Raw genomic sequence first — 24,475 nt, 5'->3', positions numbered from 1 at the left:
CGCACATCCTGGCAAGAATGCTCTGCTACTGCTCAGCCTTGCATGTCACTATGCATCTCAATGCAGTCAGCACACCACAATTCTGGACTTGATTTCTTCTCGGGCTGTGCCTCGGGCGGTGCCTCGCAGGTACGGAGTCTTATAAATCCTGACCTCCTTGGCATTTTGCCAGCACCAGTAGCACAATCCTTCAGTTCTATCCACATCTACCCACAACAGTCATGTCAGGATTATCCCTGGGCCCTCAAGGCACCCATATCTCTTTTGACGCATTGATAGCTACTTTGTGGACCTTTACTGCTCTATCTTGTTGCTCTATCATTTTCCGTCTCTACGTCCGACTCTTGACCTACCGAAGGCTTTTCCTTGACGATGCTCTTGTCGTGTTGGCCTGGGCGATGATGCTGGCAACGACGGTGATGTGGCAGGTCGAGGGGCCGGCCTTGTATCATTATTCGCCCGTGTTCAGTGGCAAGACACTCCCGACCCTCGAGTTCTTGGATGCGTATACGCATCTGCAAGGATACTTGGTCGCCTGGCTCGTCTTGTTCTACTCCGGACTGTGGTTGGTGAAGCTGTCCTTCTTGACCTTCTTCTACACTCTGGGTACCAAAATCCGGAGCCACCGCGTGTGGTGGTGGATCGTCTTTGGTATCACGATCGCGTGGTGGATTATCTGCATCGGAATTATCGATTACCGCTGCACCATCAACAGCACCGCCTACACCATGGGTGAGTTCCAATCATCTGGGTCCCCGAATGCACCGGTTGACCTTCACATCCTGCAGCACACTGTGGCTCCATCGACCGTGTGCATCATGACAATAAGATCATCTATGGCAGCTGCGCCGGCGATATCGTGACAGATGCCCTCAGTCAGTCCCCATCACTGCCCCTCGGCTCTGGAATTGTGATTTAATCTCGGGCGCAGTTCTTTCCGTTCCGATCTTCGTCCTCTGGAACTCCCAGCTTCCGCTGCGCCAGAAGATGGTCCTGTTCGCCTTCTTTTTGGCGACGGTGGTCGTTATGGCGGTCGCCATTGTGCGAGTGGCCGTGGGCATCGACTACGCGCAGACGATGGACATCTCGTGGGTCTACTTCTGGTCCTGTATCGAGATGGGAACGGGTAGGTCATCTCGTTGTGATGAGGTTCTGCTTACCCTAACTGACATCTGGTTTTTCTTGGCGAATGACAGCCGTGATGGTCGCCTGCGCCGCATCTTTCCGGCAGCTCTACATCACGTCGCGCAACCGACATTTGTTCGGGAAAGGGCCCAAGGTGAAACAGGCAGTTGATTCGGGCCATCGCCGACTCCTCCAGTTCCAGTTTCAGAACACGGAGCCGAGTGTGGCTCGCGACTCGGAGGAGCCCTCCACCCACTCGACGGAGCATATTCTGATAGGCAAGCTGGCGCACAGGAGTCCCGAGATTAGTATTCCTGTCTAGGAACAGCCTTCTTTGTTGATTTCTGTTTGAGTGATATTCCTTTGAATGGCGGATCAAGCTGCTTGTCAGGTTGTCAACCTACCCTTCCTCCCCGGCCCCCGGCCCCCGGCCCCAAATTTCTGCGAAATTAGAAACCAGCTTTAAGTCCTGCAGCATCGGCCCCCACGTGTTATAAGCGAGTCAGAGAACTGCACATCAACTGGGGGAGGGGGGGGGATTAGGGTGGGGGTTACCCCTCAGTTACCTAATCCTGTAAAGTGCTGAAGCTTCGCCCAGTCCGTCAGCAAGCGCATAAGCACTAAAGCTCTCTCCCCCAAATCAGCTTCATCTCGTTGAAGGCTGGCGGAATGGCATGAAGACACTAAAATCTGCCGTCAATCAGCCTGAACACATCATCGACCACATTTCTACATGAAAACGCGTGCGTGTCTGTTTGCTAGAATAAAACCCGTGTCTGGGCAATAATGTGGGAAATGCCGTGGAAATATGCCACTGACAGGGATTTACGGCGGAAGACATAGATACCTAGTCAGCACTTACAGATCAACGACCTTCTCCAGACGGAAGCCGAGCGGCGAGCTTTGGGGACTCCCACGTTGCTTCGAAAAGTCATCATATGAAGAACTTCTCTCATACTGAGGGTCAATGTTAGATATATTTGAATATTGGTAACCAAGCTAATACCGAAATCCATTATTAGTTATTTATATAATAATACTAGAATCTAGTAGTATTTATCTGGGTATATTTTGAAAAGATTAAAATAAAATAAAAATTTTATATATATCTAGAATTTCTAGTACTAATTAAAAAAATATTTTTCTATAAATAATTTACTTACAATTTTATTATAAGATTAAATAAAAAGCTAAACAGAGTTTAAAAGATAAAAAATAGTATAGACTTTAAAAAATAATAATTATTAAATATAGTATTCTAAAATATAGAAAAATAAGTAGTAAAACTAAAATATTAAAAAATACAGACTAGCTGTATATAATTTATATATATTATAAATATAAAACTGTTTATCTTATTTATAAAATTCTAGGACTGTATTAAACTGTAGTAGTATAGTTTTTAATAATCAAGGACTGCCCAGCAGTTTTTGAATTTAGAACTAAAGACTGGTATAGTGCTGTCTGGTGCAGTCTGGTCCTTAGTCTTTGCAGTCTTTTCCAAGGCCTACTTCTTATACCCCGCAGGAAATACTGGATTAGGTTAGGCAGGAATTATACTCTTTCGGTCCTTATTCAATATGTTTATATTAATTATCAATGTTACATATTTACTATATTTAATCACAGATTATACATCCGAATAAGATGTAAATACTCCCATATGAGAGGGAGTCAGCCAGCAGCAGCCTAGCCACGCCAAAGGTGGTTATTGTCCCTGTTAAGAACATTTTAGCTCGATAAACGGCGAGGCAGATTATTCGGAAGTGAGACTAACGTAGAATGCCTACTTTAGGTTAGTTTTCGGTATTCGGCATGACCTGGACATCAATATCCTATCAAGAGGCAACACGTGTTGGCGTCTTTGACCTACAGCCACCTTTCAGCTGATGACCTTATGCCAGTTGACAAGCCTGCGCAAGGCGCTTTCAGCCTCACAACCAAGGAAGAATCAGGTGTTATGTATAGAACGGGACGCCCACGGGCCGGACTCCCGCAAAATTCGGCCACTTGGCGCCTCCAACTTTCCTTCCCAGCCGCCTAACACATCTCTCCTGCACGGAGTCTTCAGCCGCAAAGCTTGATCGCGAGGATAAATACCGCACTTCGTCCAAACGAGACGACATTCGCAACGGGGAATTCTTTTGTCTTTTTCCCCCTCTTCATCGTGCTGTCCTGCTCCGTAGCGGTCAAGAAAGAGTATAAGCTCTGATCGCACACATGTCTGCTGACGGCATTCCAGACGACTATAACATCCAGGAGGCTTGGGACAAAGCATGTCTTGCGTTCTCCCGCATGACGCAGGTCGACCTGACGGCAGCTCCAAAGCTCAGTGTCGACGAGGTACTTGAGGATATCCGAGGAAAACAGATTGACGAGGAGGAGAAGCACAAGAAATACATCGTTGCTAAGGATGCGATAAACAAAACAGGCAAGCTGATTATGGTCCTCGGCGGAATAGCTGCCCAGGGTGCCAGCATGGTAAGGATATTCAGATCATAGTGATGATGAGGGTGATGCTCTTGCTTTTGATAGATGACGAAATTCTAGGTATTTGCCCCCAGCACTCTTTGCTTCAATGCAATCTCGTACCTTATTGAGACCGGAGCAAATTACAAGCGCATCTTCAGCAGTTTGGTGGAGCTCTTTCTCCGAATTTCAGACGTACTTGAGCGATGTAAGATTTACATGAGATTGGCCCCTGAAGCTGTTGACGTCTCCCTGCGCAAGATCATCAACGAGGAACTAGTCTGCTTCGTGGAGATATGTGCTCTTTCAATCAAGGTCATGAGGGGAAATAAAATGCTGATCGCGCTAAAGGTCTTTGCGTTTGATAGCGACGAGGGTGTCCGTTCTCAGTTAGAGCGCCTGGCATCGCTGGTCGAGCGCGAGTCCCAGATGCGCGCAACTCTGGGATTCGAGTCGCAGAAGATCAGTGAAAGGGTCATTGTGGAGGCTCGAGATGGGACTAAGAAAGTTTCCGCGTCGGTGGATGAGCTTCTGACCTTCGAAAAAAAGAAGGATGCCAACAGTATGGCAAAGCGATTACTGGGCACTATTGACAGCAATCTCGACATGCCCAGCGAAGCTTTCAAAGACATCCAGGCGGTCTACAAACGTTGCCTAAGTGAGCAGGTCCCGGGGAGTGGACACTGGCTTCTAAGCGACCCTCTCTATGCCTCCTGGGCTGATTCCCCGCGGCCGCAATGCTCGATTCTCGGCCTGTCCGGTGCTCAAGGCGTTGGGAAATCTTTTCTGTTTGCGGCCATCGTCAAGCACCTGGAAGAGATGTGCAATGAAGGTGGGGACGAGGTGACTCGCACTTCGGCGGCCTACTATATCTTTGACAAGGACAAAAACGACCCATCGCTGCTCAAGGCGCTACAGGTTCTCGCATGGCAGATCGCTAAAGCGGACATTGTCTACCGAAAGGATCTCAGCTCAGTGCAGACAGCCAGTGTTCATCAAATTGGAAGCATGTGCAATATCTTGTTCGGTAGATCCTCCAAGAGCGACTTGACCGCCTACCTCCTGCTCGACGGGATAGAGCAAATGGACAAACAACATATGAAGCAGTTCTTGCACGTCCTCGACGAATGGCAAAGCAGCCCGCAGGGTTGGTCCAGATTCACATTGCGGATTCTTTTGACAGGTCGGACAGAGATCATGCGCCGAGTCAAGGACCAGCTCGGAGATGGAATTTCGGTCATCGACATTGCATCGAAAAATCGTGATGATATACTCAAATTCATCACCAGCCGAATGAACAAGATAGATGTTCTCAGTGGCGCAACTGACCAGGTAAACTCTCTGCGTGAAGAAATTCTCAACGGTCTCGCGAAGCGTACAGATGGCGATTTCATCAACATCGGACTACTCTTGGACGAAATCAGCACCAAGCAGCGTCCCGGCGAGATCAGAAACATCATTGCTCGCTCCGGAGAAAATAGGTCCGATACAATCGCGCGCACAATTGCGACTCTTAACGATACTCTCAGCGACGAGGACATCTCTGACTTGATTGAGCTCCTTACTTGGGTCATTTTTGCATCACGTCCTCTCGGTGCCAATGAGTTAGAAGCTGTTCTTTTCCTTAAGACCGGCGAAGCGTCTCTGCGGCCTTTGATAGAGAAGTTGCGGGGTCCGTATTCATCACTCTTTCACATTGCTGCCGCCAGAGTTCATTTCGCGTCTGAATCTATCGCGGACTTTCTCCTCCAATCCTCGACTCCAAACGACCCCAATGAGACCCCGCGAGATGCCGGCGATGTCAGTGAAAGCGAGGTGCGAATTGTCCGCCGGTTTCTAAAGTCGGTCTGCGACCCGGCCCTGTTCGCAAAATTCGAATTTGATGAGTTTTTCCAACGAAAGCTCAAAGGAAAAACTGTCCGAATTGCGGTGGATTCAGAGTTGGCGCATCTGAAGCTCGCATCAGCATGTCTGGAGGTTATCTGCTCATGTGACTCGCCAAATCTCAATCCATTGCTTGATTACGCAGTCCAGTTCTTTGGGAAACATTTGGCGCTGGCGGATCCGGCTTTAACGCTTCCTCGACACAAGATTGCTTTGGGCCCGCTGCTGGTCAAGGTCTTTACGGACGAAGAGGTTATAGACCGATGGTGGAGTCACGACCTCTACAACCTACGGATGCACTGGATCTACCTGGACGACTATGCAGAAGTTATCATGAAATGGCTACAGGACTCCGCCGTGACCAAGAACATTTCACAGGAGCATAGACAATGGATTAAGAGTCTGAGTTCGAAGTCGCACCTTGATGCAGACCTGCTCGAGCATGTGGGCAAGGTCGTCGCTCATAAATGGCTTCATGCCTACCCATGGGATAAATGGGATTTTGTGGGCTTTTTCATGGTTATACGGGGGTATATGACAAAGGTGCTATCTGATATTAACAAGGAGTCTATACAGATAAAATGCTGATTGTTTTACAGATCAAGAATCGCACAAACCCAAGCACTGCACGAGCACTTCAAGATCCACATCCGGACACAATACCAGTTTCCGACATTCTGGACGCCGCAGAATGGGCGCAGGCTCAGATTGGTCTAAGGGAACTGGGTTATGAGGAGACCTACAACCTTGCACGAACTCTGCGGGAGTGGCAGAAGTATCAGGAGGCCATTGAGCAATTCAAACACGCATCAACGTTAGCAGAGGAAAATTGGCTATCGCAGTACGGCCTTGCGACATGCTATGCTAGCAACGGTAATCTCAAAGTTGCCATCGACATATTAGAGGCCACAATGAAGAGAATCAGGGACGGAGACTTCGGAAATTTCAAAGTGACTGATATATATCTGCTGTCCATGAGTGACGAACTGGCAAGATGGTACAAGAGCATCGGGCGAGACGAAGTTGCATTGGCAATATATCGGAAGCAGCTGAATGCCGACCTCTCTGATTATCAGACTGCGTTTAACCTGATACAGCTGCTGCACCAGCAGGCGAAGTACACGGACTTGGTGAAATTCCTGCAGTCATTGAAAAATGCAATCGATCCGGACTCTGGACTTGATCTGAGAACAAGGAATGTTCAACGGCACTCACGGAATCAATTTTTTAATGAAGCTCTCTTCGCACTAGCACAGGACGGTGCAGAGTTTAATCTTGTTCTTGAGAGCTACGAGGAAGCCCTGGTTGCTGTGAGAAATCAAATGCTAGAGGCCCGAAAGGCTGACGATATTCTAGAGGAGAGACGCGCGCAACTCAACCTGGTAGAAATCATGATGCTGATTGCCACCCTACGCCAACGGGCCAGCTATCGTGACCCAATTCATGAGAAGTGCGCCGTCGATCATTGGACGCACATCATGGAAATGGATGGCACTCACGACTGGTTTCTTTCAACAAAGCAAGCATCTGTCCGCTCGGAATTCGCACTCTTTTGTTTCGAGAAGGCCATACGATCTCCAGATTTGGCGGCGGAGTATGTCCAGCACCTTGAAAACATAGTTTCTGAAGTTTCCCTCAGGAACGCAGACGACGTTTACTGGCTCAAACGCAGTCACCCAAGCTGCCTGCTCGCTCGGTACCACAGGCTGCAAGGAAACCACGGTAAAGCCAAGAGCATCCTTCGGTTCTACGTCAAACTCAATCTTGATCTCTTGTCGGATGACGATCCACTGAATGACTGGGAGGCATATTTTGGCCTAGCGGTACTTTCCATGTTTGCGGGTGATGAAGCAGACGCCCTGGCAGCATGGTCCTTGATCACGCCTAGTGGTGTCCCTGAAGCTGAAACACGGTTAGACAACACCAAGAAAAATCATCACGAACTTAAGGGCCCGATGGTTTTTTCTTGCAATGGTGACTGTGGCACAGATTGGACGTTTGCCGACAATTTTAACGTTTGCAAGACTTGCTTCGATGTCCAGCTCGACCACAAATGTTTGGACAAACTGCGTGCAGGAACCCTGGAAGTTAAGGTCTGTAACCCGGAACATGATATGCTGCGTGTTCCTGCATACGATGCCTCTGAGCACAAGAGGATGGGCAAAGGAAATGTCAAAGTTGGTGAAGATATTTTGAAGGTGGAGGAATGGCTTCGGCGGGTTCGCAGGGATTGGGGACTCGAGGCTGCCTAAATTGATTTATTCAAGGTCACTGAATTTCTATGCCTACCAAAGAAATGTCAAGACAAATCAGAAAAACTCTCAACTGCTTTCCGTAGAACTTTCTCTGGGGAAAGAAGACGTCTCATACCCGGAGCTTTTTATTTCCCATAGGTCGGGTCAATTCCCGTATTAACCTCCCCAGCTCCATCAGGCAGCATTACGCATATCTCAATTCGATTGAGGAACGTAGCTTGATATGGGCTTGAGAATACTGTTGACGGAGGTATGGCTGACAATGAGAATAGGACCAAGAAGAAGTATCTGTTCTAGGGCTCACTTGATTAAGTCGTGGCTATCGCCGTATTAATCCGACTGATATTGAAACGAAAATGTCGTTGAGTAGAACGGAATATCTGAGGGGATCAGCCACACAACTAGCATATCTGTGCTAATGGGTCTTATCCTCGGCTCTGTTGCTTAACGGAAGTCTATTCTTTTGCGAACCAGTTTGTTGTGGGGAGGCATAATCGATAGGGGAGATGGGATCGACGTTGATGCTGCCTATGTCGGACGGGGAGGTGGGTGACCAAGAAGGGTTGCCGGGTGTTGGGGCATAGCCGGGCGCTGGTGCATATTGCGATGTATTGTCCCACGGGTTAAGCGACATGCTTCGTTGAACGCCATGCTCAAACTGCAGAGAGAACTTTAAGTCATTTTGTTGGGCCTACTGTAACGACAGACTAAAGGTGAGTGATGGTTAGTTGAGGCTTACACCATCAGGCTCTGTTAAGGGTGCTGTTTGCCTGTGTAAGGGCCTTGCGAGCTCTTCGAACCTTCGTGATTAATATTGCAAGAAATATGTATAAAAGAAGGCCTAAGATATTAGTTATATAACAGCCAAGTAAAATAGTTGCAGAACTATCTAAAACAGCAGCAGTTCTATAAAATTAGATATATTAGTACTAGTATAATATCTTAAAATATAATACTACTTCTTTACCTATTATTACAGTGGCTAACGGCCAGGTCAGGTCAGGTATAAAAATATATATATTCCTGACCGGCTTAACCTGCGGTTAACCGGCGGGTCCAACTTCTCAGCAAGTTAAACCTTTTTAAAAAGGCAGTAAAAGAAGACAGAATAATACTACCTAATTTTAGTGTAATTTCTTCCTAGTTTTGCCTAATTACTGCCTTAACTAGTCTTTTTAGGACTAGTACAGGTATAATAGTTAACCGCGGTTAACTATTCTACCTAACAGTTAATCTGATTTTATATCTTAACCTGACTGCCAGGTTATGGCCAGTATAAGGACTAGAGGGTGAAATAGTGTAGTAAACAAATGCCTTATCGTAGGCAGTTAAAATATTTAATTAGGACTAATAGGTCTGCAGTTAGAGCTGATTTATAGAATAAATAGCAACTGCAGGTAATATTAGCTGAATAGCCAATATTTTTAAAGAAATCCCATTGTTCTTCTCTTATATATAGGATAATTAAAAGTAGATTAGTTTACTACTAAATGAACTGTACTGAAAAGCCATGACATGAAGGTATTCCGAGATAAGATGTAAAGACGCATTTCTGGATAGCGTACATACTCCCGTAGATGATGTATAAGTAATAGAATACAATTTGCAGCAAACATAGAAGATAAAGCCAAGGTTATGAGGAGCATTTTTTAGATTTGAAACAAAGATATATGCATAGTTTTGTGGTGTAATGCATCTCTCTACTACCTTTGAAATGAATTCTGATTATCGTCTAGTAACACTACTCTGATCTTTATGCTTTTTAAGAAGTATACTTAATTTTCAAATCTTCTGTGCTAGCTCTTCAATACAGACCAAACTTTCAAAGTTCTATCTATGGAATAAAGGCTTTTACAGGACAATAAAATCCATCTAAGAGCTGTATTCAGATATGGGGGTACAATCTCAACACAGTCATTGTTAATTTAAATAAGGATGGGTATATAATCATACAAACCTGATAGAACAGAAATGTATACAAAGTCAATATATTGTGCTGCCCTTTCCGGTCCGTAACCAGGCTTTCAATATTGTAGTGTGTTTACGGGCATCGCTTCAATCTCCTGCCACAACGGATCTCACCCCTGAGTATATGGTCAATATACTCCCGATTCCCGGATGATTAGAGACAAAGCATAGTCTCTTATAGCAACAAAGCCTTCCAGTGACACAACTCCATATTATCTACTCTGTCTCCAACAGCCCTATTCCCAGTTATACGTGCGAAACCGATGCGGCAACTCCCCGCTCCCGCCCGCCATAGTCACCTCCCAATACTCGCCCTCCAGCTCGCGCTCAAAGAGCTTCTTCCCAGGCGGCTTGGCCACCAGCTTATCCAGAGTCTCAACCACCTGCGCGACCCAATCGATCTTCCGCCCCACCTCCTGCGCCAGCATATTGCACCGCACCATCACCTGCCAGCATTGCGTGAGGTAGTCGCGCAACTCCGCGCGATTGGCGTGGTGCAGCGGATCGTGCGGGACGGGCAGTCGTCGCGCATGTTGGCCATCGTACTCCGCCAGCCCCGTGATCTGCTGTACTAACTCCTGCGGTAGACCCCCACGCACTCGCAGATAACCCTCCACGCGCGCAACGTCCGTCAATCGCGGTCGATAGACCGCCTTTTTCCCGCAGTTCAGAAACACCTCGAACGGCACCTGGCCGTAGGGGAAGGTCCGATTGGTCAGAATGAGCGTAGGACCGGAGGCAGCCGTCTCGCTGGGGCGGTCCGCATCATTCAACCAACCCAGCCTCGCTCCCCGGACCTCGGTGGTGGCCTCCAGCAGCGGCAGGAAGCCGGGCTCCCGGCGGTAGCGGGCGACCTGTGTCTGCCAGTGGAAATGGTCGTCGAGGCCGAAGAACTGGCGATGGAGGTGCTGGGCGACTTCGTTCGAGGAGCCCTCGAAGGTCCACCGCCGCAGCGTGCGTTGGTAGATCCGCGTGTTGCGGTATTCGACGGACCTTTCCTTGTTGGCGGCTTGGCGGGAGGCCGGGTCCCAGAGCGAGGGGATGCTGTGGAGGATGTTGAGGGTCAGGTACATCTGTAGTGCGCCGGCGAAGAGCTTGTCCCAGCCGCGGTCGGGGGTCTGTCTTCTTGCGTAAGTACCGTGTGTTGGCTGTTTCTATGCTTTTTCTTGTTTGGGGGGGGGGGATTGTGGGCTGTGCGTACCATACAATAACATTCGTACATCTCCATCCACTCCGCCAGGTCGTTGTCCGAAGTGGCGGCCAGCCGCAGCACAGGGTCCATCTCTCCGAGTAGCATGAGGCTGCTCACAACCTGAATGTTGTAGAAGGCCCCAGCATTGTCATCCATGAATTTGTAGCAGTCGTTGGGTTGATAGCGACGCAGAAAGGCCGATCCCATTCGCTCGCAGTACGGTAACGGGCATCCGCAATGATCCACGGGCCTGTCGGGGCTACTGCTGCTGCTACTGCTGCTCCTACGGATGTTGCTGTCACCGGTGTAGTCCCGATGCGGACACAGCTTAGGGCCCCGCGCCTTGACAGTCGTTCTGTACGGCCACTTGGGGTGCTCGTAGGCCGTGCACCATCGGTACGCCAAGGGCCGGAGTCTCTCCGCGAGGCGATCATTCAAAACCAAATCATCTGGCTGGATAGGACTACACTGCGCGGGGTATTTCCGCCGCTCGGTGCGGGTGTGCTCTTCAATGGCGCGGGCGAAGGACTCGGCAAAGTAGCCGATCTCCTTGCCCTGGGCAGGCCGGAACCGGAAATAAAGGTCCGAGACGAGGTGGGTTGTGTCCGGGGTGGCTGGTTCCGATCGATGGTGGAGATTCTGGGCGAGGATGTTCCAGCTGATACTGTGGGCTTGGTGAGCCATCTCGCAGTAAGATGGTTGGTGTGGTAGGGGTTATGGCGTGGAGAGGAGAGATGCAAAGCTTTAAGGGATGTAAGATTTGCCAAGCTATTTTTGGGGTGGGCTTGCCGTAGGCCCACTTGTGACTCATGGTCCACATCCGTGTCAGATTAATCTAAATCTGCCTATGCCCGGAGATTGAAGATCTGTCAGCAGTTGTTTGAGACGGGGGTAACCTCCCTGGCCAGGTTAGAAGGCAAAAGCCTAGAAACCATACCTGAGACCCCTGCAGTGTATTTCGGTATGAAAGAGCATCTATACAAGTTGGGTCCAGTAAACGAATCATGTCATGTTACAATTGTGGTTTTTCTAGTAATTCTTTAAGTCATTTTACTCAGTTGTCAGTTAGCTGGCCAGGGAGGTTAGTTTTAGACAAATCCGTGATAGACTCAGGGTATGCTTAAGATGAGCCACAACTGCCATTATATGACAGTAGAACGCTTGTCTACGGTCGCAACATGAAGAGGTGGAATTACACCAAGATTAAAGCTCCTTTATTCCAGCTACATAGTTGAAAGTCGAGACCCTGACGCAGCTGACTTTGAAAAGCTCCGAGGATAAGCAGGCAGGCTTGGCGCAGCCCCGCATTTCAGGAATTCAGTTAAGGCCATTTGACCTCCCTCTACCCACGAAATACTTGTATTGTCTGCATCATTCATCCTTCTTTATATTCGTTTAGCTGATTCTCCAAAATATCGAATATGACCTTCCCACCCACCCCGACCGGCGAGACCAGCTCCCACGCCGGCAACTGCCACTGCGGCACGGTGCAGTTCCATTTCATCCTATCGCCGCCACTACCCGAGTACCCGACTGCCAGCTGCAACTGCTCCATCTGCTCGAAGAACGGGTATCTACTCGTGTACCCGTTCCAGAAGGACTTCGTCATCGACAAAGGAGCGGAGGTGCTCAAGAAGTATCGCTTTGGCGACCGCAAGGCGACGCACCAGTTCTGCAGCGACTGCGGCAGTAGTTGCTTCATCTGGCCGCCTCCCATGGAAGGTGAACCGATCACGGCCATTAATGTAAGGAGAAAGTTCAATCTTGTATACGTGTTGCATAGGTGGGACTAACCACAGGCTCCACTTAGGTGCGGCTCCTAAAAGACTTTGATACGGAGATACTGAAGATCAACAAGGTTGATGGGAGGTCATTCCCGCCGGAGTACAAGGCATAACTCCGCAGATCTATGTGTTGCGTTGTAGGGACATTCAACCCTAATGTATACTATCTATCTCATCCTGCATATAATACACTCCCTTCTGCTCACAGTTGCTGTTATTGGTCTGATCTGCCTAAGTGTATCGGAGGTAATATAGGGTCGCTTTTCTCTGTGGCCCTGGGGCTCGATTGTTGATGGACCAAAAGTAGGATCATCAGGTGTACCGGAGACAGTACCATGAGGCTGTCTTTGCCTTTGTCCTTAGCATAGGACTATCAACTGTCTATGTGCTCACAACAAGATTGTGACCGGAGAAACGAAACGATTAGCACCTATCATAGTGTCTACAGCAATGAGCCGCAAGTGAGATGCTAGACGCATGCTGGATATTCGAAAACAGGCGATGGACAGCTCGGGATAGCACAGCCTTGACCCGAGACTAGCCATGTGGATTGAGGATCATGGCTATGTGGGACCAACCGTGAAAGAATGAGGTATAGAACGGACTTGGTTGTCGAGGACAATGGCGCAGGCGCCCAGTCTACAAAGGACAGCCCGCAGAATGTGCAGCACAGAGTCCACCGCCCACGGACGCATTCGCAACTTATTTTTCAGTACAAAGACTACTGGACCTTTGTTCTGTTGCAAGTTTATTGCCTTTCTGCCTCATTGTGCGCCTTACGCAAATCGCCGCTTGGGTTCAATTCCTTTGTCTTTGCTTGGCAGGGAAAGGGGTGTCAGCATGGCATAAATAGAGCAACAGGGTCTTCGAAACAGGCTCTTCGAAGCTGTGATATTCTGCTATAGCACAACCCACCGTCTCCAGAACCTCGTGTGTGTTTGAAGTTTGTTTCCCACCCCAGGAAGAGCAGCCTGTGATTCACGTTCGCATCGGCCCCAGACCTCTGCACCACACCTGCAAGCCCTATCCGTCTTTCCCCGAGGACTGTCAGACACGCACAGACAATCATGACTCCCTGGAACCTGGATCAGCCTCCCAAGCAGAACCAGTCCGCCAAAAAGCGCCGGCCAGGCAAGAAGTATCAGGTCCCCAAACAATGGTCCATGTACCCTGCGCTACACGGGAAAGTGCAACAGCGCCTCGCGGACGCGGGCCTCGCTTACTTGACCTTCCATCCGCATGATACCGACACCGGCAAGGTCAGGGACTATGACACAACCATCATGGGCCGCTTCGTCTGTCGCAACCGCAACTGCGAGACGGGCGGGTGGTCGAGCAAAGCCGTCGCCATCAGGATCCGCATGTACCCGGACGGCAAGTACAACGCGCGCGTCTATCACCAGCGCTGTAGGGGCTGCAATGCCCTCAGCCGGCCGTTCCTCAACGCATCGTCCTACGCCGAGCGCGTCGCCTATCGGCTCAAGAAATGGCATGGCATCCTGGTGACCCCGCCCGCCTACGGGGGCGCTTCCCAAGCTCCTCATAATGAGGAGCTGTGCGAGGGCTGTAAGGCGGGTCACTGTTTTGCAGGCAAGCGCTGGCGAGGTGAGGATGTTGAGGAATTGAGTACGGCGATGGCGGCGTTGTGATCGAAGCACCCAGGTGTTACCTTAGGGGTCAATCTGGTACTGGTGCTTTTCTGTGGTCTAGATCCATTACCAGCCACATAGTCCAGTAAAATTGCAGGATATCCCCTTGAGAATAGAATCAGAAATCACAACTTATGAATCTAGAAGGTTTCATGTGACGGAATTTGTCTATGTTCATACTCCCAATCCACTTTCACGCCCGAAGTCTATCACAGTAGCTAACTTTCTCCCATAGACCATGACTCTCCACTACCAATCAATTCACCTCTTATCCAGGCCTACGAACGGTCCAGTCCATGAAAAACCGATACCAAAATCCCGACGCGAACAGTAAAAAGCAACATACAACAACAACCACTCGGTGCCACAGCCCTAAGCCTTCTCCTCCGATCTTACCTCGCAGCCAGCTCAACCCCACTTCAGAAAAGCGTCCATTCCCAGCCGCTACGGAACCCGAAGAGGAAAACCCCTCAGCCCCCGGGCCGGACCCATTTGCACAGACCTTAAATATCTGATCGACAGATCGTTGCACCAACAGCCCGACCATACGCTTGTTCTCGCCATCATCCTGGATCGTCTTCGCTCGGATCGCCTTCTCCTCCAGATCCAGCCGATCCCGCTCCGCCTGTATGCTGTCCAACTGGCAGGCCAGATTCGCTTCCAGCAGACTCTTATTAGACTCCAGGATCGTAATCTTCTCTTGCAGGTCGCGGTGCAGATCGTCCAGCTGCGCGGTGCGCAGCGCGTCGCCGATCGTCGTGGCCAGTTTCCCTGCGACAGCCACGAGGTCACAGACCCCCTGTGCCGTCGTGGGGAGGCGATGTACCGCGGTGTGCCGGATCTTGACTATGGTCGCAAGCATCGTCTCCAGCTCGAGATCCGTCGGACGGAGCGTGCCGTCGGGTAGTCGGGATGACCATTGGCCGAGCAGCCGCGTCCACTTGCTGAGTTCGACCGCCGCGGCGCAGTCCCAGCCCCGGATTGTGAGCTCGTCTGGTACACATCGTTGACAGAAGTCGAAGATGCATTCCTCCAGGACTTGTTGCACGGTGGTTAGAATTTGATGCTGGGCGTGGTAGGGTAGATACAGCGGGAAGAGCGGGGCTGGCGGTCGCTCGGGCGATAGGCTCTGATCTGTAGGTATTCTGGTCAGTGGAAGAGTCGAGACAAGTAGCCCTGCGTAGAGCACACTAGAAATTGGCTATAGGGCGCTGTACCTGATTCGTTTCCCAACTCTTGTTGTCTGACTTCAACGGAATTGACGGCGATTGGTATCGAGGCCATGGGAGGCTCTGATGGGAGGCCCAAACCGCCTTTCCCTTTCTCATCCTCGTCTTCCTCTTTACGCTGCTGTGCCTCGTACGTCTCCGCCACCTCCTGGAGAGCCTGTGCATTGGAGTGCGATGCTTCTTTTTCAAGGGCCGCATGCTGCGTCTGCCGCACGGAACACGGCTCAAGGAGACCGGGAAACTGCAACTGGGCCTTACTGCTTGACTGAAACAGGCCCTGTTCCAAGAAATATTTGACCAGAGGCAGGGCCCGCCAGATGTTGTAGTTGGGAATGAGAGCTTGCAGTGAGCTTTGGTGGCTTTCTAGATGCGCCCGGATCGTCTTCGTCTTGCGGATGTTGGCGTTCGTGCCGCTGAAGATCGCGCGACACGCTAGAAAGATCGCGCGTCGTTCGGAGCTGGGGATTTTTTCCATCGCTGGATGAGCTTTGCTTCACTAACGTCTGTTACCTTTGAGATTGGGGAGTGGGAGGGATTGAAATGGTCGCGGGATAAATGCGCGGTAATGGTGATTGCAATTTGAAGCAATGGAAGGACAAAGAAGTGATAGATTTCGTGGTTGTGAACCTCAATGTTTCAACATGTTTTGACCCGGCTACTAAGCATCATCACCACCTTTATACTGTCCACGGCCCCATGACGTTGTAATGATTAGTCCTATTCGGGCTTCCAGAGTCAAGCGTCTCCCTGCGGCTGTGAACTCCACGAGGCTGGCCCGCTATACTCAACTGAGCACGCCACTTCCAATTCTTAAATGCGCTCAAACCACAAGTACGCGCCTTCTTTCATGGATCAGTCGACTTTGCGGAATTTCATGTGAGAGGCACTGCCATCGATTGGATGAGAAGTACTGGTTCGCATGTCGGAAGTCGCAGCGGACCGCAGATGCAAGTGTATTGTGCCTTAGCGCCGGCGGCAAACAGGCTGGGGAAGCGTGCACAGCCACAGGAGGGGTTTCCAGTTGTATTGAATGTATCAAGTCTGCTATGCTGCTTAGCATACCCATGTTTAAATCGTTGTCGGTGCGCAATGGAGGATAGAAGCTATTGAGCAATAGGGCCTGTCTTGCGATAGCCTACGGATACAATCTTCGTCTTGATCCCAGCATTACTTATTATTCTTTGTGTCTACTCCCTTTCATATTTGTGTACGATATATCTTGCACTATTGCTTCTTTTTCTAGATGTACTTATCACGTCATTGAGCTCCTTGCTACCTACATCCATGCTCGCAGCAACGGTGCTGCACAAGGCACTTCATCTTGTACGTCATCTCACTGTTCATACTGGACGGCATGCGCCACACAGCGCCACACCGACCCCCTGCCTGCAGTAAGCGCCGCAGTCATCTTGCATAAATGCCGCCATTTCCCACCAGTGACTCGAAGGCAGTGCAGAGCTGCTTCCAATCGACCGTCGCAGGCTGCTTGCAGGCGTACAAGTTGTATTTGTTATTCAGTGAGCTCATTGACCCAGCTGAACTAAGCACTGCCGTGTTGGCAGAAAGGCCAGCAGGAGCACCGACATGTTCCCGAGCCCCGTGGACCCGAAACAAAAGTCCAGAACTATATGCCCACCGAGGTGATCGAAGTACCCAACGACGGCGATTTTCTCGTATACATGATAGTCCCCGCAATACGTTGGTCGCTGTGTGAAGCAATCGGTCTTTTGGGACGCGTCTCATAGCCCTGAACCGCTATGGCTTGCAAGAAAAGGGGCGTTGCTTTCATCTGACCCCCTCTAAAGATACAGGGTGTCTGTGAGATGAATACGAGTAGTATTACACCCGAACTATCAAGTCTGCTCCTGCTATCAGGTCATTCCCAGATCGCATAATGTTGACCTATCCAGTATAATCCTCGTACACCCATAACCTCCAGAAGACATCGTGCTAGCCCTACCCCTCCAACGCTGCTATCTCTGCCTTATAAAGCCCCAAGCCCTGCATCCTTGCGACACTCTGCTTCGCCGTATACGCAGATGGCTTCTCCTCGGTCGCGACAATCGCCCGCCCCGTCTCCAACCTCACACACTTGTGGACCCGCGCGTTCACCCTATCTACATACGCCGCAGACTCTCCACCTCAAACTCCGACGCTGTCGTCCCAACCACCAACTGCACCAAGAGCACTGGCTTAGCCAGCCCATGTCCCCCGATCAACGTCGCTTTCACCGCAGGGTGCGCTGTGATCTCCGGCTCCAGCGACGAGGCATGTAGTCCATCACTCTGCGAGAAGGGACGTAGTCGTCCGTGCGGCCGACAATCTGCCACAGATTCTTGTGGACAGGGTGTGGACGCCAGAGGTCGTGGGTCATAAACCGCGTCGGGTGTAGGTAGGTCTGGAAGATGACAAGCTCGTCGTCTGTATCTTCAGAGGTGGTGTCGCGGACGAACACTAACTCGTGCAGCCCGTCAGCGGTCCGGGGCTCGAAGGCTGCGCCCTGTTGCTGCGCGAAGCAGCCACAGGTAGGCGTCGGGGTCGCGGTGCTCGTGGTGCGTCGCGAAGTACCCGCCTGATATAACCATGTTGATGGCCATGGGGATGTAGGGGGTCAGCAGCGCGGCGGATTTGGCGGCGAGCGGGGCCCCGGCGTAGATCAGGAGGTTGAGGCTGCGGAGCGCGGCTAGGCCGGCGTCGGAGAGGCAGAGGCCGTCGATGAGGGCGGGAGGGAGGAGGGTACCGTCTATATGGGTGCTTTGGAACACGGAGATAATGGTGGCGGGGGAGAATGCTGCGGACGGGCCTAGCACGGCGGTCATGTTTACGTAGGCTGTTGCGGCGAAGATGAACATCATGCCGGTTAGCTATGGAGTTGTTAGTATGGTTAGTCAGGACTGTTGTACGGTTGAATAGGGGACATACGTACAGGGAGGGGATAGGGGCGAAGGGTCTGTGGTTGGCGACGCGGTGGACCATGCTGTCCTTGATGCTCGGGGAGGCGGCCATCATGTCGATCGAGGCCATCATCCGGTGCGTCCAGGTCACCGGCTTGGGGTTTCCGGTCGTGCCCAAATTGTGGAATACTAGCCACGGGTCGTTTTTGCCTTCGTCCCATGTTTTGCTGGATGTGACGGGCTCCGCTTCGGTATCCCTGAGGAACTCCTCGAGGTCTGGGATGTCGATCGTCTGAATGTGCGGTGCGTCGTGCACGATTGCATCTACCTGGGCTTTCATGGTTGATGGCCGCAGGTACACGGTGCACTTCTGTTGCTGCAGGATGCGGCGTTATGCTTCGGCCATCACCAGTGAGGAGTGGAGGATAAGCTAACATGCAATCAGCGGTGTTACTTAACCATGCGCGCGCTATGCGTAACCTACCACTTTTTGCAGTTTCGCTGCAGCAAATGCGAGGATTGGGTAGCGGAGATCTTTGGGCCCAGCGTACGCGAACTTCTGGAATGGCTCCGACGTCTCGGGAACAAACTGAATTCGTCTACTACATGGAGAATAGCGTGAGAGGGTGGGGATGGAACAGGGGAACTCAAACACTTGATGCGCTACCCGTGCGGCTAATGAATTAGGGCTGACGCCTCCAAGGATCGGCCGGTGGCGTTAGCGAATGAGAGCCCAACAGAACCCACAAGGATGAAAAGAGTGATTGGCTACGCGATTCATGATGTTGTGGTTGGCCTTTGCCTGCTCAACGGCACAATCAACTGTAAGCGCTGATCCAAATGTAGGTAAACTTTTCGAGGTTCTTATGGTAAGTGGGCCTTAATCGTATGACAGCCCTGATCAACCCACCCGCTGGGCTGGCAGGCAATGGACTCCAGTAGCACCCTATATTCTCGCACCCAGCCGCATTCCCTAGACACCTACCATGCATCCTGTATAAGAAGGGCTTACTAGTTGTAAAGTTGGACAAGTGCTAATTGTTATAGCCCGATGTCATGAGGTAGATCTCCCCGTTGATTACCCGACCGGGCAGAATAGCCCTAACTTGTGCCAACTTTGAACTTGTTTTTATCTTTACTAGTGCTTATATCTCAGCCACAACCATACTCAGGCAAACCTAGCCGTCGCATTCTCACCCATCAAATATAGAAGAACGTCATGGTGTAAAAACTTCCAGCATTGACGGCATTGCATGATTTGACAGTCTTAGACCTAAAATTGTGCAGAGACCGAGACCGCGCAGAAGATAGATCCCATCAGTGCTTAGCATTGAAAAAAACCTCTTGGCTGCAACTGGACTCAATATACCGATTACACCGGAGGGCGAAGAGGGGCATCACCCGTCGCTACCCTACCGTCGTACCATGGCACCTCTCCTGGAAGGGATGAGGTAGAAGACCATACAGAACAACTAAATCCTCAAACCAATTATCCTAAGAACAATATGTGATATTGATCATTTCGATCGGCACACTACTTGCACCATCAGAATCATTACATGCGTTGATCCAAAATCCAAAGACTCCGCTCAAATCACCCCTATACTGTACACCTTTAAGGCAGAGCCCCATTCCGCCTAGTTCGCGTTCATCCACCCGTCTCGCGTAACAACACGAGCCGCGCAGGAAGCTCTTTCAGCTCCTCCCGATCTAAACGTTGAGACTATTTGGGGTCTGTTTGAAGGGTCCCGGCTTCGGAATGCGAGCCCACTGGGTCGTGGTCCGGTCGGCACCCCGAAGGGTGGGCGGAGTGTGCCGGATCTACGCCAAGAGCGCAGCCCCACTGCGAACACTATCGTACTATCTTTGCGTGAATATGGAATGTAAGATGAGATGATTTTAGACAGACGCTCCTGGGGACTAATATAAGAAATGAAGTGAAGATCAGTTTGGAGAACTCGTTACGAAGAAAGCTCGTGGCAAATGAAATGATAAAACAAGAAAAGAAAGAACAAGGGTGTCCAAGGAGAACTGCGACCACATCAGATAATGTGTTGCTTCTGGGCAAGCCAAGAATGGTGGCAATGATTCTGCGAATGTGTGGTAATTATGACTCGCCTTGCTCTCCATGTCTTCTAGACCCCGCCGGATATGATACATTCCACGCCTCATCCCACTGAGCTTCTTCCACCGTCAATCGATGTGACGTCCTCGGGCGAGAGTAAACCAGCCACTCAGCGACTTCTCCCTGGTAGGTAGATCTCTGCCGCAAGGGCGAGATTTGATTTCTGGCCTCACTGATTGAGTTGGAGGCGGGAGGCGCGATGCACGAATATACACAGGGTGCTATATTCGAGCAACAGTAACTCACGTCACACTTCGGGTTCCCTGTTTCAAAGGAGATTTGTGTAGCCCCACTCTACCCCTCTTGCTGGCTATAATAATCACCCTGAGCCTCGACTTCCTCCAGGTCTGTCCATTATTTTCTCCTTCTTGAAGTAAGCTTGTAGGCACGACTATCTCTGCTCACACATTCAAAATAGTCCACCCTCTAGAAGAACTGATAGAACAAATCTTGTAACCTTTCAAGTCTCTCCGCCTCTAACACACTCATCCAAGGACATAGTCCAATTGATACCGCCCAGGACTCAGCCTAAGACACTTGCCATCATGAGCGGCCGACCCTATATCTTTACCCGCGATGAGGTGTGTGGAACAGATGCATTCCACGTATCCCATGATGGCCAAAGGCATACTAACCTATCATCCCCAATATAGCCCCTCTCCGAACAGGAACATCTGATCCTCGACAACTACTCCCCCGAACCGCTGCGTTATGGCCACGCTGAGAACATTGTGCACAAGCTTGACAAGGTCAACCCCCCTGTGGCATCTTCAGAGTAGAGGAAGTGATCGCTGACAGTGACACCAGCAACGGAATGATTATGATTCCCCCGAGTGGGTCTTCAACTCCGGTCACCAAAAGCCGGACGAAGGCGCCCACCAGACCGGGAGTAATGCGGGCGATGGTGCCAATCAAGAGCTAGCATATAATGATGATGCGAGTCACGAGATGACTGATTTTTCTTCGGTGAGAATGGACTGGACTTTTAAAGGGGATTGGCAGATTTGAGGAAAAGAATATATCCGGTCGGGTTTGGAAGAGTTGCTTAGGAGGATGTGGATCCAGGTACAGTACACGGGCCGCGAGGATTGTCGATTGAGTATACGCTGAAGATATAGAATCAGCGAGTCAAGAATTGCATCACTGGAAATGTCGTACAAAAGTCACACGTCATCTCAGATATAGATTGCAACATGATTAGATTATTCACTCATCTCTTCAAGGAACATGTGCTGTTTTCACCGTACTCCCGGTTAGCTAATTGGTCTTTTCAGCTTTTCCTTTTGTTTTCTCCTTGCTCTTTAATTACCCTTTTGTACCTATGACAATGAAGAAGTAAAGCGATACTGCAGAGATGAATTGTTTCTATCACTTCCCATAAGCCCCCGCCCTGAGCCACATTATAAACAGTGATAAACTAACTAGTGGTCAATGGATTCGAACGGAGACCGGCTTTATTGCGTAGACCAGTAACTAGGAAGCCACGCTACTAGGCGTCACGCCTGCCTGCTCATAAAGAACAGAGCTTGGTAAGGTGATCTCCTGCGGAGGTTCCGCGATCCCTCGCCGCTGCAAAGAGCAGAACCACAAAGGCACATTCCTTCCCGGTCACCTTCCGTCTAAACCACAGTGATTATCGCAACTCAGCCATCCCAATCTATTAGCAAGCTATTGCTATGCGTTTACAATAGTGCTACCATATGATGACTATGGGTCACTGAATCTCACACCTGCAAGTGTCCAATCCTAGGTGTCCGCCAGATTCCGGACTCGGGATTTGACCGGCAATATGATACATCCGCAGCTACTTCCCGAAAGCCCGATTTGCACCAAGGGCATGGGTTCTGCAGGACTGGTGTCAAATAGGCTTTGAATGATTGGGCTATGCGACGCTATTCGGGCCCTGGCATAGGAGCCCGGAATGGCAGGTCCCGATGACTCAGCGGAAGTTGAGGCTTGGCGCAGCCTGCCCAGCTTCGACTGCGGAGACATGAGGCACAGAAGCACGGTCTTTTGTGAGAGGGCTCTGAATTCCGATGCCAGATAAGTGAGGAAGTGCGCCTTTTGTACCGTTTTGGGTGCTGTTGTTTGAGTGGGAAAGTGTGCTTGGCTCCATCGGGATTGTTTCTGTGTCTGTCATGGGAATACTTTACGTAGATCAGACCCCAACCGTAACACGAGGAGCCTTCGACATGGTCCAGAAGTTGCAGTTGTCTAGGGGTTCACGGATAATGGGAGCATCAGATTGAAATAAGATGAGTGTGTGTGTTATTACCTAATTCCTGACTACATACACGGCAGGAAGGACAATGTGGTGCCGAGAGCTTGACCGTGGTGCCTCGACCCCATGTCAGCCTGACACAAGATGGCATGTAGATAACGAAGTTGCACCATTTGCAGTAAGGGTTCGTCGAGCCGCGATATGCAAAAGCCATTCCTAGAAACATGCAGAGGTAGATAAGCATGTCCCACGACTGGCGGTGCTAGCCACGATAGTGGAGAGAACAACTCCGTTAAGGCAACAAGATTCCTCTCCAGACCCACAATGTGCCTTGGTTTACGCCGTGGCATCAAGGCCGGTCGGGCTAGCCTAGACGTACGTCGAGCAGAGTTGAGACCTTGTCGATCTTCTTCACCGGCGGTATACGCAGCGTGCCTTCCCAGTTCGGTCGTCCTTAATCAGTGAAGGACGCTCTTCTCGGACCTATCCCCTTGGCGAGCAAGTATAAATCCAGCGTGTTTGCCCTTCCCAAAGCCCTCAATCTACTACATTTATCACACTTCTACAGCCCGCACACCTAGGCATCCATCAGTATGCATCTCAACTTCCTCTTCATCCTCTTCGCGGCCACAGCCCTAAAGGCCACCGCGCACCCCGGCCCGCACGAGCCACTCCCTCCGGCAGCCCTCCACCGCCGCACCGAGCTCCTCAAGCGCTGCCCCGGCCACGCCGCCACGTTCAACAAGCGGCGCATGGCTGCGCGCGACGCTCTCACCAAGCGCTGGGCGGACGGCCACAACCACAACGCCACCGTTGAAATCCACACCGAAGCCCCCTTCTACGAGACCATCCAGAACGAGACCTGCGTGCTGACCCCAGAGGTTACGCGGGGCCCCTACGTGTGGCCGCGCTCGCAGACCCTGCGCCAGGACATGACAGAAAACCAAGCCGGCGTGCCACTGTGGCTCGACGTCGGCGTGCTGGACATGGCCACGTGCGCGCCGCTGCCCAACGCGCTCGTGGACTTCTGGCACTGCAACGCGACGGGCTCGTACTCGAGCTTCACGGGCCTATCACCCAACACCCCCTTTGAGGAGCTGTTGAGCGACCTCAACATCACGGACTATGAGCTGGGGACGACGGATCTACATACCGATGAGACCACGTGGTTGCGGGGGATGTGGCCAACCGATGAGTCGGGGGTCATGGAAATGAAAACGATTTTTCCGGGTGAGTGTCAACATACCCTTTCTCTTCTTGATTTGAGCCTTTGAGAGTGCAGGGGGGGAGAGCTAATGTTTCGAATTTCCGGCAGGCTTCTACGTCCAACGGGCAATCCACATCCATGTTCAGGTACACACGGATTGGACGCTCCGCGCGAACGGGACGATCACGTCCAGCCACACGGTGAGCACGGGCCAGATCTACTTTGCTGAGGAGCTGGAGCGCGAGATCATGGCGCTTGAGCCGTACGTCTCGCATACCCAGATCAATCGCACTACCAACGTAGAGGACTCCATTTTCTCGCAGGATACGGAGGGCGGGTATAACCCGGTGATCTCCGTGGTGCCGGCTGACGGCAAGGATGTGAGGAATGGGATGATCGGATATATTACCATCGGGGTTGATACTTCGTCGATTGAGCGGTTTAGCAAAGGGGATGTGGATTACGGGTTGTAG

At 50.8% G+C, this 24,475-nt stretch overlaps 10 protein-coding genes across 10 annotated transcripts; 7 read left to right on the top strand and 3 right to left on the bottom strand.

Annotated features, from left to right (window-relative positions):
* The first annotated feature begins 199 nt into the window (after window positions 1–199).
* BO82DRAFT_385086 (uncharacterized protein) lies at window positions 200–1,572 on the top strand. The gene is made up of 4 exons (XM_025638153.1): window positions 200–732; window positions 789–875; window positions 932–1,126; window positions 1,197–1,572. Exons 1-4 carry the CDS (start codon window positions 222–224, stop codon window positions 1,445–1,447), a joined length of 1,044 nt encoding a protein of 347 aa, XP_025489795.1. The 5' UTR covers window positions 200–221; the 3' UTR covers window positions 1,448–1,572.
* A 1,593-nt stretch (window positions 1,573–3,165) lies between these two features.
* On the top strand, window positions 3,166–3,825 carry BO82DRAFT_356346 (uncharacterized protein). Its single transcript, XM_025635701.1, has one exon. It carries the CDS (start codon window positions 3,346–3,348, stop codon window positions 3,625–3,627), a length of 282 nt encoding a protein of 93 aa, XP_025489794.1. The 5' UTR covers window positions 3,166–3,345; the 3' UTR covers window positions 3,628–3,825.
* Window positions 3,826–4,492: 667 nt separating this feature from the next.
* BO82DRAFT_393813 (tetratricopeptide repeat protein) lies at window positions 4,493–7,787 on the top strand. The gene is made up of 2 exons (XM_025638696.1): window positions 4,493–6,021; window positions 6,078–7,787. Exons 1-2 carry the CDS (start codon window positions 4,603–4,605, stop codon window positions 7,728–7,730), a joined length of 3,072 nt encoding a protein of 1,023 aa, XP_025489793.1. The 5' UTR covers window positions 4,493–4,602; the 3' UTR covers window positions 7,731–7,787.
* A 1,869-nt stretch (window positions 7,788–9,656) lies between these two features.
* Window positions 9,657–11,588, bottom strand: BO82DRAFT_385083 (uncharacterized protein). Its single transcript, XM_025638152.1, has 2 exons — window positions 10,903–11,588; window positions 9,657–10,819 (listed from the first exon to the last, which is right to left on the bottom strand). The coding sequence occupies exons 1-2, from the start codon at window positions 11,575–11,577 to the stop codon at window positions 9,938–9,940; spliced, it is 1,557 nt and encodes a 518-aa protein (XP_025489792.1). The 5' UTR covers window positions 11,578–11,588; the 3' UTR covers window positions 9,657–9,937.
* Window positions 11,589–12,250: 662 nt separating this feature from the next.
* Window positions 12,251–12,883, top strand: BO82DRAFT_314969 (GFA family protein). Its single transcript, XM_025632529.1, has 2 exons — window positions 12,251–12,638; window positions 12,704–12,883. Exons 1-2 carry the CDS (start codon window positions 12,315–12,317, stop codon window positions 12,788–12,790), a joined length of 411 nt encoding a protein of 136 aa, XP_025489791.1. The 5' UTR covers window positions 12,251–12,314; the 3' UTR covers window positions 12,791–12,883.
* Window positions 12,884–13,733: 850 nt separating this feature from the next.
* Window positions 13,734–14,332, top strand: BO82DRAFT_419720 (3CxxC-type zinc finger protein). The gene has a single exon (XM_025640120.1). It carries the CDS (start codon window positions 13,745–13,747, stop codon window positions 14,324–14,326), a length of 582 nt encoding a protein of 193 aa, XP_025489790.1. The 5' UTR covers window positions 13,734–13,744; the 3' UTR covers window positions 14,327–14,332.
* A 164-nt stretch (window positions 14,333–14,496) lies between these two features.
* On the bottom strand, window positions 14,497–16,189 carry BO82DRAFT_314965 (uncharacterized protein). Its single transcript, XM_025632528.1, has 2 exons — window positions 15,544–16,189; window positions 14,497–15,460 (listed from the first exon to the last, which is right to left on the bottom strand). Exons 1-2 carry the CDS (start codon window positions 16,028–16,030, stop codon window positions 14,595–14,597), a joined length of 1,353 nt encoding a protein of 450 aa, XP_025489789.1. The 5' UTR covers window positions 16,031–16,189; the 3' UTR covers window positions 14,497–14,594.
* A 1,322-nt stretch (window positions 16,190–17,511) lies between these two features.
* Window positions 17,512–19,230, bottom strand: BO82DRAFT_376359 (uncharacterized protein; the record flags this gene model as incomplete). The annotated part of the gene is made up of 8 exons (XM_025637522.1): window positions 17,512–17,638; window positions 17,677–17,810; window positions 17,840–18,061; window positions 18,138–18,419; window positions 18,478–18,825; window positions 18,859–18,879; window positions 18,934–19,048; window positions 19,193–19,230. 8 exons carry the CDS (start codon window positions 19,228–19,230, stop codon window positions 17,512–17,514), a joined length of 1,287 nt encoding a protein of 428 aa, XP_025489788.1.
* A 1,717-nt stretch (window positions 19,231–20,947) lies between these two features.
* BO82DRAFT_434085 (uncharacterized protein) lies at window positions 20,948–22,440 on the top strand (the record flags this gene model as incomplete). Its single annotated transcript, XM_025640924.1, has 4 exons — window positions 20,948–21,155; window positions 21,228–21,323; window positions 21,382–21,540; window positions 22,312–22,440. The coding sequence occupies exons 1-4, from the start codon at window positions 21,120–21,122 to the stop codon at window positions 22,438–22,440; spliced, it is 420 nt and encodes a 139-aa protein (XP_025489787.1). The 5' UTR covers window positions 20,948–21,119.
* A 948-nt stretch (window positions 22,441–23,388) lies between these two features.
* Window positions 23,389–24,475, top strand: BO82DRAFT_419709 (intradiol ring-cleavage dioxygenase; the record flags this gene model as incomplete). The annotated part of the gene is made up of 2 exons (XM_025640119.1): window positions 23,389–24,025; window positions 24,111–24,475. The coding sequence occupies 2 exons, from the start codon at window positions 23,389–23,391 to the stop codon at window positions 24,473–24,475; spliced, it is 1,002 nt and encodes a 333-aa protein (XP_025489786.1).

This window comes from Aspergillus uvarum (genome assembly GCF_003184745.1).
Source record: "Aspergillus uvarum CBS 121591 unplaced genomic scaffold BO82scaffold_45, whole genome shotgun sequence".
Taxonomy (NCBI): Eukaryota; Fungi; Ascomycota; class Eurotiomycetes; order Eurotiales; family Aspergillaceae; genus Aspergillus; species Aspergillus uvarum.
This window is presented reverse-complemented; position numbering and strand designations above follow the sequence as displayed.

What these genes read in the sequence shown, in the direction of transcription:
- BO82DRAFT_385086 (XM_025638153.1), top strand. Translation starts at nt 222, where the DNA reads ATGTCAGGATTATCCCTGGGCCCTCAAGGCACCCATATCTCTTTTGAC. An exon ending in CAGCACCGCCTACACCATGG is followed by an intron (nt 733 to 788) that starts GTGAGTTCCAAT and finishes CACATCCTGCAG; the next exon opens with CACACTGTGGCTCCATCGAC. An exon ending in TATCGTGACAGATGCCCTCA is followed by an intron (nt 876 to 931) that starts GTCAGTCCCCAT and finishes TCTCGGGCGCAG; the next exon opens with TTCTTTCCGTTCCGATCTTC.
- BO82DRAFT_356346 (XM_025635701.1), top strand. Translation starts at nt 3,346, where the DNA reads ATGTCTGCTGACGGCATTCCAGACGACTATAACATCCAGGAGGCTTGG.
- BO82DRAFT_393813 (XM_025638696.1), top strand. Translation starts at nt 4,603, where the DNA reads ATGTGCAATATCTTGTTCGGTAGATCCTCCAAGAGCGACTTGACCGCC. An exon ending in TACGGGGGTATATGACAAAG is followed by an intron (nt 6,022 to 6,077) that starts GTGCTATCTGAT and finishes ATTGTTTTACAG; the next exon opens with ATCAAGAATCGCACAAACCC.
- BO82DRAFT_385083 (XM_025638152.1), bottom strand. Translation starts at nt 11,577, where the DNA reads ATGGCTCACCAAGCCCACAGTATCAGCTGGAACATCCTCGCCCAGAAT. An exon ending in TGTACGAATGTTATTGTATG is followed by an intron (nt 10,820 to 10,902) that starts GTACGCACAGCC and finishes GCAAGAAGACAG; the next exon opens with ACCCCCGACCGCGGCTGGGA.
- BO82DRAFT_314969 (XM_025632529.1), top strand. Translation starts at nt 12,315, where the DNA reads ATGACCTTCCCACCCACCCCGACCGGCGAGACCAGCTCCCACGCCGGC. An exon ending in AACCGATCACGGCCATTAAT is followed by an intron (nt 12,639 to 12,703) that starts GTAAGGAGAAAG and finishes GGCTCCACTTAG; the next exon opens with GTGCGGCTCCTAAAAGACTT.
- BO82DRAFT_419720 (XM_025640120.1), top strand. Translation starts at nt 13,745, where the DNA reads ATGACTCCCTGGAACCTGGATCAGCCTCCCAAGCAGAACCAGTCCGCC.
- BO82DRAFT_314965 (XM_025632528.1), bottom strand. Translation starts at nt 16,030, where the DNA reads ATGGAAAAAATCCCCAGCTCCGAACGACGCGCGATCTTTCTAGCGTGT. An exon ending in AGAGTTGGGAAACGAATCAG is followed by an intron (nt 15,461 to 15,543) that starts GTACAGCGCCCT and finishes GAATACCTACAG; the next exon opens with ATCAGAGCCTATCGCCCGAG.